The sequence below is a fragment of the Marmota monax genome, unplaced genomic scaffold (assembly GCF_021218885.2).
Source record: "Marmota monax isolate L192 unplaced genomic scaffold, Marmota_monax_Labrador192_F-V1.1 WCK01_AAM20220418_F8-fsc00185, whole genome shotgun sequence".
Lineage (NCBI taxonomy): Eukaryota > Metazoa > Chordata > Mammalia > Rodentia > Sciuridae > Marmota > Marmota monax.
The window spans coordinates 455,554-465,725 of NW_026693278.1; the positions used below are offsets into that span (position 1 = coordinate 455,554).

Genomic DNA, 10,172 nt, shown 5'->3' on the forward strand with positions numbered 1-10,172 from the left:
CCAATCACCCTGAGGCAGCCTGCCCCTCTCCAGCAGGACACCCCCACATCCCAGCAGGGTCGGTCCGGTGGGACAAGGAGAGCCCCCGCCCTCCATGTTCAGCTCCCGGCCCTGCTCCCCCTCTCTGTGGGACAGTCTTTCACTTCCTGTTCATCAGCCCTTTGCTATTTTATTTAAGAACTGCAAAACCTTATTTTAAAAATATGCCTTCCTTACAAACTGAAGACCCGAGGACGCTCCTTTCCTCCACCACCAGACCAGTTCCTAAATGTGGACCCCAAAGAAAGTCCCTAGTGTAAGAACCACAATATTTAAACAGGTGAAAGACGACACCCACAGGCATCCAGGCCCATCACCACCCCTTTCAAGACAGCCCACTCATCCTCTGGGGGGGCTTTCCTGCAGCTCCCGACTCCCAAACAGGCAGACGCCGCCTCCTCCCCCGCATCCCGTGTCCCCGCCCACACTCCTCCTGAATCCTCCTGCAAGCCCAGCTGTCCCTGCAGGGAGGCTGGGGCAGGAGGACAGAGGGTCTGAGGCCACCCCGGGCAGCTCAGGGAGACCCTGTCTCAGAGTAAAACGGGCTGGAGATGCAGCTGATGGCTGAGTGGCCCTGGTTCCATCCACAGGACGGGGGAAAAAAACACAAGAAAGCCAAGCCAGCCCCAGATGTGCTGCCACTCACTCGCTCCAAGTCCTTCCTCGTCCCTCCACGTACCTCCATATGGTGGTAGTTCATGAACACAAAGGCAAAGTGAAGGAGCCCCTGGGAGACGGGCCGCTGCCCTGCCTGGCCCACCTGACACCCTGACCTGCCCGGCCCCCGGCCCAGGGCTCTCCCTAGGCCCAGCGCTCAGAGGCAGACCTCTGGGTCCAAGGAAGGCCACTGCTTTCTTTAATTTGAGATGGTTTGTCCTGAGCAGAAGACAAAGGCTGAGCTGGCTCTAGGTGGGGGTGGGGGCAGCCGACTGGGCTTCACTGAGTCCGGATCAGCTGCTGGGGTCCACAGACCAGAGCCAGGTCAACGCCAGCGCTGACTGCTCTTAAAACATGTGGAGAGTGTCTACAACACTAGCCGAGCCCAGCGGTAGCTGCCCTCCCAGGGCACAGTCCCAGGGACCCAGGGGAGTACAAGTCACTTCCTCTGGATGGTGAGTGGGCTAGGGGGGAGGAGCACTCCTGTAATGAGCCAAGCACCCCCATCGAGGAGCCAGCGAAGCAGAGGGGTCCCTGTGTAAACGTGACACAAGCCCCAAACCCGTCATCCAGACAGCCGGGGACATTTCTCTGGCAAGTGTGACGCAGGGTCATGTGCCACTGGGAAGCAACCGCCCCACTGTCCGTGTGGCCCTCTGATCTGCCCAGCCAATGCCCACTCCCCCTCCTCCGCCTTTCTCTTCTGGCTCTAATCCTGGCTCCTTCCAGTTTCCATTCCCAGCCCGAATCTTCTGGTTCCAACTTCTCCGATGGGACACATACGCCACTGTCATATGGGACGCCCTGGGGAAGGGCAATGCCAGGCTCGAGCTGGGGACAGGTCTTCCCTCGTCTGGGGGCCCCACACCCATCACATAAGGCGGTGGGTTTGCTATCCAGGCATGGACGCCATGGACCAGCGCCTGGTATACAAGCTTGATTTCTAAAAGAGAAAAAGTAGAAACCAACTTTCCAAGAGAAACCCTGGACGCCCGGCTCCTTGGAACAGCTCCCCTTCAAGCGGGCTGCCCCTGGGTCTTGCCTGCATCAGGAGACGTGGGTTCAGGTGGGAGCCGGGGAGGTTCCAGCTGCCAGGAGCCTCAGTGTCCTCTTCTGCAAGATGCCCTGAGGGCACCGACCTCAGAGAAGCACTTGGAAGACGCCGAGATGCAGACAGCACCAGCAAAGTGCTCACCCAGTGCCAGCCCAGAGCAGGGGCTCGCCAGCCACCGTCACGGTGACCGCTGAGCACCCAACAGGGCAGGAAGGGCCCGCGTCAGGAGATGCTCCGACAGGGCTGCAAGGGGCCCCGGTGGGCATGGAGAGCAGCTCCTGGGCTCCCTGGGAGGGGCCATCAGGGACCCCGCTGCTCCCACTCTGGGCGACTGTGCTGTAATCTGAAGCAGCCCCACAAGGACCCTGCAACTGCAGCCATCGAGGCCCTGCTGAGACCCTCTAAGCCCTGTGTCCCCTTCCTGACTCGGACGCTGGCTGCTGACGGTTCTGGCTCGTGAAACGCTTTCAGAGCACATGAACTCAGACCTCCCCAGGGCCATCATAAGGCGGCTACCTCCACGGCTACCACCTCCACGGCGGCCTGCTGTGCTCAGAGGGCAGATATGGCATTTAGTGACCGAAGGGCGGGGGGCCCAACACAACAGACAAGACTCCCGGGAAGAGACCGAGAGCCATGGAAGTGAAAGACTCAAGTCCCTGCTACAGGGCGCGGCTCTGCACTGGGGGCTTGGTGCTGCCCAGCATTCTGCCCTGGCAGACCCTAAAATACCAGGGAGGGACTCCAGCAGGGCCACAGGCCCCCTCCAAGAAGGCAGAGGACACCTAACTGCTGCCTCAGCCTCTGTGGGATGGCAGCCACCTCGGGGTAATAAGTAAGGCAGAAAGGACTCGCGCTCTGGCCAGGGTGGGCAGCCCTGCTCACGGCTGGCCTTCCAAAGCAGCAGCGCTGTCTCTGACCACGATCCTAAGGTCACTGACTGGCCCAGTGCTTACCCCGCGATCACATGTGAGGCTCCCAACCCCAGCCCCAGCAGCCTGCCTGGCAGAGGCCACCCTGACCCACACCACAGAGCCTGTCTCAGAACCCACTCTCTCAACCGCGCGCTCAACGGTGTCACAGTGAAAAGTCCCTTGGGCACCCTGCACCCCTGGACAAGCACGAAGGTGACGCCCAGTCTGAGGGACAGCCAAGGCCAAACTTCTGGAACCCGCCCCGGCTCACGACCCTTGGGAGCCGCCCACAGCTTCCTCCCAGCTCCCCTCGGCCACATCTGCAGGGGTCAATAGCTCTGGCCAGCCTTGGCCGACCTCAGGCCCGCAGGCTCTGGCTCCGGAACTCGGGAGAGGAGCCGGTGTCACACGCAGGCTCCGGCCAGGTACAGCGACCCAGGAAACTAACTCCCCAAGGTACAGCGGGTGTCAGGTGAGGCAGGGGGAGGCAGGGGAGCTCCCTGCTCTGTGACCTTGGCCTCACCCCTAAATGGCTTGTCACCCGGAAACCAGGAACAACCCAGTACCACCAGCCCGGCCACCGCCCTTCCCCATCCAGAAAGGGCATGGGATAGGTACAGGACACCTCAGGCAGCAGCTGGGTTCAGAGGGCACAGGAGGGAAAAGCTGGGTGTGACCAGCATCTCCCCAGGGACCCCCACCCCACGCTGCCCCGCCCACCAGCTCAGTGGAGGCTGCTGCTCATGCCCACAGACCGCGCCACCGCGGAATGCCCTGCCACCGCGGAATGCCCTACCAAAGGCCAGCACCAGGGACGGCTTCAAGGTGACTCCCGACTTCCAGGCTCCTCTGCTCCTACCTGCCCCTGTGTCAACCTGCCTGTTCGGCCTGTGAGTCACTCATCAGCATCTCGGCAGCCACTTGTGGACCGGCAAGCCGAGGATCAAATCTCACCCGCCACACAGGAGAAAACGCCACCTTCTGGCTTCCTACAGGGACAAGGCGGCCAGCCCGACTCTCCTGGGCACCTGCATCTGACAGAGGTGAGCAGTGTCACGGGCTCAACTGTGTCCCCTCAAAATTCACAGGCTGAAGCCCAGAGCTCTAGCACCTCAGAATGAGGCTGCATCTGGAGGCTGAGCCTCAGAGGGTAAGAAGGTACGACGAGGTCACACGGGTGGCTCTAACCCTAGAGGACAGAGTCCTTATCAGAAGACAGACCCATGGACTGAGCTGAGGACGCAGCAGAACACAAGGAGAAACCAACCCTGCCGCCACCTTGATCTTGGGCCTCGGCCTCCAGGCGGCAGCCCCCTCGTCCCTGGTGCCTTGAGGCCACCTGGGCAAACTGACACAGAAGCAGGCAGAGAAGGGCGCCCAGCTGCAGGTCAGGACAAGAGCCCAGGCTCCACCAAGGCTCACACCATGGGAAGCTGGGTTGGTTCTTGCTGACCTATGCCATGGTGCTGCCAACTCCAGTGACCGCCTCTGTCCTTAGTCCCCCAAGGGTTTGTGGTCATGGACTGGTTAGGCTAGGGGTCTCCTGGAGACTGCTGGGAAAAATAGGAATCGGCCACCGGTTAGGAGAAGACAGAGAAGACGCCGGAGTGGCGCTGCCCATCTGGCCTTCCGACAGCCGCCACGCCCACCAACTCCAGACCCCGGCAAGCCGGACCTCTGCAGGCACTGAGCCGCGAGATCTGGAAATGCGGGGCCCAGTAGGTGACCAGATGGTTTAACAAGTAATCGCCACACGGTGGGCCACTGGCGAAGACGGACAACTCATCGAGACAGCGAAGCAGGAATGAGCAGCCAGTGACCAGCTCCGGCAGGAAGGGGAGAGGCTCAGGGGAGGCTTCAAAGAGAAGGCGTCGCAGGGCCTCCAGGGCAGAACTGGAGTCCACGTCCAGGCGGCTCCCCAGCGAGGCGCAGAGGGTTGAGACAGCAGTGTGACATTGTGGGACAGGACAGGAATCGGAAGCGGCCAGGCAAGAGGACAGTGGAATACACAAGGATTTGCAGGCCAGCAGGACAGCCGGGCTGTGTCCTGAGGGTGGGAAGGTCCCCAGGAGCTCCCAGAGGAAACTCGGCTGCAGACGGGGCGTCCAGACAGCAGGCCTGAGGGAGAGGGTCTGTGCCAACTCCCAAGCCGGACCCAACTTGGCCCTCGCCAAGGCCAAGCGGGCCTCCGGGTGAGTCCCTGTCCTGGGGCAGCCCTGCTATGCTCCCCAGTCAGGCCTGGGGGTCAGACCCACTGGTTCTCCCGTTAGCACTTGAAGAGACAGCGGCACTAAAACCCTGCAGAGACACCAGGGCCTGGAGGCAGCAACCTCTCTGTTCTCGAGAAACAAACCAAAACGAGCCACCAACTTCAGCAAGGGAGAACGGCCTCGCTGGGGCCTCACTGTCTCCCTGGCCTACTTCCTGCCCATCAGGCTCTGTCCCCAGTTCAAAGTCTGATCTTGACAGGAGCTGGGTTGATCTTCCCACTTTTATCCCGCAGGACAGCCGGACACCCCACCTGAGTTCCAAGGCTTTATGGGGATTTATAAGATGCAGCAGGGCTTCCACTTAGAATCCGAGCCGGGCCATTGGCAAGCCCCACCTTCCAGCCCACTCTCTGGAGCATGTGAGGGCTTCCCTGGCCTGGTCTGTGCCTGGACCAGTGACCCCACCTCCTCAAGGCCACTTCTCTACACACACAGAGGATGACAAGAACCACCTTCAGATCATCTGATAATATTTACAAATGCTAAGAGCCCAGCTTGTACTATGCCCTGGGTTTGATCCCCAGGAGGAAAAAAAATCTTAAAAATTAAATAAAAAGCTAAGGAGGGGCTGAGGGTGTGGCTCAGTGGTAGAGAGCTTGCCTTGCACACATGAAGCACTGAGTTCAATCCTCAGCACCACATAAAAATAAATAAAAATATTGTACTAGCTACAACTAAAAAAAATTTTAAAAAAGCCAAGGAGTTGCACTCACGTTTATTAAAACCTTATGAAGAAAAAAAAAGAAAAAGAAGAGGAAGGAGGAGGAGGAGCAGCAGAAGCAGGAGGAGGAGGGGGAGGGGGAAGAGGGGGAGGGGAGGAGGAGGAGGAGGAAGAGGAGCAGGAGCAGGAGGAGAAGGAACAGGAGGAGGAGAAGCAGGAGGAACAGGAGGAGGAGGAAATGTGGGGAGACGGGAAAGAAACCCAAGGCAGATTGTCCTAAGTTCAAATCTCTGCTCAACCACTTGCCAGCTCTGTGGCCTTGGCAAAGTTACTCCACCTCTCTGAGCCTTGGTTTCTAACCCAGTGAAACAGGGAGCATTCTGTACCTTGCAAGGGGATCTTAGAAAGAAAACAGCTGGAGCCAGAAATTGGAGCCACTGCTTTCTTGGCCTGGTGGCGCTAAAGGGAGATGTGGCGTGTGTGCTAACCCTCCTTCAGAGGCCAGCCCCGCCACCCCAGATGGGGGTGAGCATGCTGCAGTAAAGACAGGCCTGTTGGTGGGGCACACCCATGCCCCCAGTGACAATGCTCTCCTTCACGTCCCGGAGTGGTGGCTGAGCTCTCTCACCCAGCTGCGTCTCCTCTGGACAAAGGAGATGGGAGAGCCAGGCTCGGGCCGCCTGGTTGCAAGTGGGAACAAGGGCAGACGGTGTCCGTTGGCTCAGGAGCCCTGACACCTTAGGAGCCTGCTGGAAAGGCCAGTTATTCTAAGCATCTGAGCTGCAGCCTGCGCAGAGACAGCAGGCGCCTTCGGGAGCAGGACCAGAATGCATCTGAAGGCCTCTCGCTCTGCCAGAGACTCACTTAAAATTTTAAAAATTTAAAGCTCACCACCTCTCTGGGGTTCACACTGTGCTAGGCTTTGGTTCCGAGGAGGACAGAGTAAAACCCCAAACCCTCAAATCAATGGACAGCGATCGATGCACCCCCTCCACCCTGCCCGGGCTTCACAGGGACTGAGTGGGAGCCGAGAGAAGCAGTCAGCGCTGCTCCTCCTGCCAATGGTTCCAGATTGGGACAGACGGAGGCTGATGTCGAAATCTGTTTCTTTTTTTAACAAGGAATGGGACAGGGAAGCTGGCCAAGGAGCAGGTTGGCCCAAGGTCCCTGCCAAGCACCCATGGACAAAAAGCCAAGGCACTGCAGGTGTTGGGAGGGGGTGGCCAAGGCCCACTGGGCTCCGGGAGGCACACAGACCCCTGCCTGGGCTCCACAATGGTGGGGCTGTGGCACCAGAAGCCTCAAGTGCGGGGCCAGGTGAAGGGCACTTGCCTCTTCTAGCAGACCAAGGCCCACGTCATCTGTCACCCTGAAATCGAAAAGCCCTGGTCCCCGCCGTTCAGTCCGTCTTACTTTTGCTGGGCAGCTCCTCTTGACCCAGGCCGTTGGAGGGAGCCAGAGGGGCACTGCCACCCTCGTCCAAGGTCAGGATGAGGGGCACGTCGTCATCTAAGCTCACGGCCATGGTCTCCTCCCCGAGGTCCTCAGGAGGCAATGGCCAGGGCTTCACACAGCTGCTCTTTCACAGCCACTGAGCCAGAGGTGCTTCTCAGAACCTCCTCCATGAGGGGCATCTTCTAGAGTCTGGAGAATAAAAAAGAAAGACAATTATTAAAACGTAGCCAGAGAGGACGAATGTGTTCTGGATTTGGTATTGGTGATGGCGGCACGACCCCATGACTGCCCTCGAAACCACTGAATTATGGAGGCTGTGGTAAACGCGCAGTGCGTGAACTATTATCTCGATTTAAAAATAGTCACAAAAGTGTCATCGCTTTATGACACGGGGAAGGGCAGCCACAGAATGAAAAGTGCAGTTAGGGGAATGACATCTGGAGAGTGAGATAGGGCTGACCGGTTCCACCTCCACCCCTCTTCACACTTAGCTGGGTGTGACTGTTGTAAAGATTTTGAAGACAAAAAAAAAAAAAAAGCATTAAAATAATTAGTACTTAATACTCAGTGAGTATATCCTCTGTACAAGTAAAAGTCAACTGAAGCCTCATAATCACCCTAGGGATAGGTACAATTACTATGACAGTTGCAGAAGGGGACACTTCAAGCACAAGAGAGGTTAAATAACTTTCCTAAGAACACACAGCTAGAACGCCAAGCTTTGAACCGTGCAGCATGACCCCAATCCCATATTCCCAGGAGGCTACAACTCCTCCAAGTCCCCAAGCTCTTGTAGTTAGGCAGCACCTAACTTCAATACTAATGAAGAGTTAGCATAACAGGTCATCACTTTTTTTTTCTTTTTAACTAACAACTTCAAGATTGGTTTTACTAAGCAGCCTCTGAGACACACACACTCTCAAGATTACTCTGGACCATTGTGGTAAGCAACATACTCCCTTCTCATACAGACACTGTTCTCCTAAGATTTAGATGCTTGAGGAGGAAAGAAAAGAGGAAAGTAATTTTTTTTTAAATGATGTCCATATCACTCAGCAGAAGTACTCATCCCTAACTCCCAATTTAAAACACTCAGATCTAGCCTGTTAGAGTTTCTATTTATACCTCCCCATTTCCGCCTAGGAGGGCCAAAAGAAATGCCGAGACTCAGCAGATCCATCTAAAGACCTTTGTAGCAAGATCTTTCCTCGACTGTGACCTCTGAGCTCAATCAACATTGCCTCCAGATGGACCCACTGAATGGCAACTGGGCAATTTTCTTTAATGAATCACCGAATACCTCTGAGCAGATCTCTGTGCATCACAGGGGAACAGCACATCTTTTTTAAAACAAGGAGGCAGAAGTAGATGGCTAAGCCTGTAGCTCTCCGCCCTGCAGACTTCCTGTGACAGGATTTTTTTTTTTTAAAGTTTCCCCAGATCTGGGGATTGTTTGCTTTTAGATCTCACTAGAGGGAAGCAGAAGAGGAAATCTCAAATGAGACCCTACCTAATATTAGGCTGTCTTAAGAATGATGCTTCATTTTGGTTTTGGTTCAACATTTTTTTTTCTTTTCTTTTCTTTTTTTTTTTTTCCTTTTTGGTGCTAGGCCTCAAATATGCTAAGCACATGTTCTACCACTGAGCTGTATCCTCAGTCTCTGTTTTAACTTTATATCATGGATATTCTCAAACAAAAGTAGAAAGAATATATTAAAGAACTTCCTTGTAGACATTTCTCAGCTTTGATAATTATCTCTGTTATTACTTTGAAGACAGGAGACTATTAACCCTCTCAACTCATCAAGGAGAGGTTTCTAAACTCTGTCACGACAAAGTATCATCACAGCGAGTAGTGTTTGTGTTTTAGCTGTTTAACACACGCATGCATTGCCCTAGCTCAGTGGCTCTCAACTGGGGTGATGTGGCCCAGGGAACACTAACAAGTTCTGGAGACATTTTGATTGTCATAAACTGGGAGTGATTGTTAGTAAGCAGAGGCCAGGGGTACCACTGAGCAGCCTATAATGCATAGCTGAGACCCCCACACACCCACAAAAAGGATCATGAGGCTCAAAATGTGGACAGTACTGCTGCCGACAAATTCTAACACCCCTCTTTACAGATTTGGAAACTGGGTCTTAGATTGGTCAACTTGCCCAACTCCCTAAACAGCAAGGAAAGTTGTGGCAGCCAGATTTCAATTCAGGCAGTCTGAATTCAGGGACTCTCCCTGCTTAAACCTTACCTTTTCCTCCCAGAACCGGTTCCCCAATTTGAATTCTAACCCATCATTTTACAGAGAGAAAAATGAGGCCCAGAGAGGGGAAGGGAATTGTCCAAGGTCACACAGTGGACCCGCAGAGCTGGAACTCGGGACTCCGGGGTCCTAGTCCACTGCTCCTTCCACAGGCTCCGACTCTCCCTCTACAGAGGACCCGAAAGGTCACCCCTGGAGAAAGGGGACACTGAGTTGGCCAACACCGGCCGTCCGCTGGGGCAGCCTGCCCCAGGCACGAGTCTCCCGCGGGGTCACCTGGGGACTGCGGGGAGATGAGCGAGCTGAGGAAGGAAGAGGCAGGAGCGCCAGCTCCCGGTGCTCCAGGCTCCCATCAGGGTCCCCACGCGAGGGTCGCCCCAGGAAGCGGGAGGCAAAAGGGGTGCAAAGTGCCAGCCCAGGATGGAAGGGAGAAGCACCGCGGCGACTTCCCCGAGGTCGCCCTGAACCCCCCTGTCCCCACCCACACCCGCTGCCCTGCCGCGACCCCTCACTCCGGCAACCTTTGACCCCCAACCCCTGCCCTCTCCCTCCTGCCAAGCCCCCGCACCCTTGGATTCTTACACGCGCCGCCCCAGGAACCCGGACCGCACACCGGCGTCTGCACAGCGCAGCCCAGCCCGCCGGCGCCGCCACCAAAGCCCCGAGTCCAGAGCTGTTGCAGCCGCCACCGCCACCGCCACTTGAGCTGCTGCCACCACAGCAGCTGCGCCAGCTCTCCGATCCGCCGCCTACCGGCCCCTCAACCCCGCCGTCCCGCCCCGTTTCCCTTCCGCCGTAGCCTATTGGCCACCCGGGCTGCCAGATGAGCTCTGATTGGTCAAGCCTCGCGTCCTTCCGCAGT

At 56.5% G+C, this 10,172-nt stretch overlaps 1 protein-coding gene across 3 annotated transcripts in view; it reads right to left on the bottom strand.

Annotated features, from left to right (window-relative positions):
- The window catches only part of Tpcn1 (two pore segment channel 1), a 56,701-nt gene that overhangs the window by 41,061 nt on the left and 5,468 nt on the right, over positions 1-10,172 (bottom strand). Inside the window, exons 1-2 of one of the 3 annotated variants that reach the window (XM_046456533.2) lie at positions 9,893-10,047; positions 7,009-7,239 (exon numbers count right to left, since the gene is read on the bottom strand). In XM_046456533.2, the coding sequence (XP_046312489.1) occupies positions 7,009-7,120 (112 nt within the window). In that variant the 5' untranslated portion in view covers positions 7,121-7,239; positions 9,893-10,047. Of the gene's footprint in view, positions 1-7,008; positions 7,240-9,878; positions 10,048-10,172 lie in introns of those variants that run through there. The other 2 variants (XM_046456534.2, XM_046456535.2) reach the window with 2 other exon arrangements.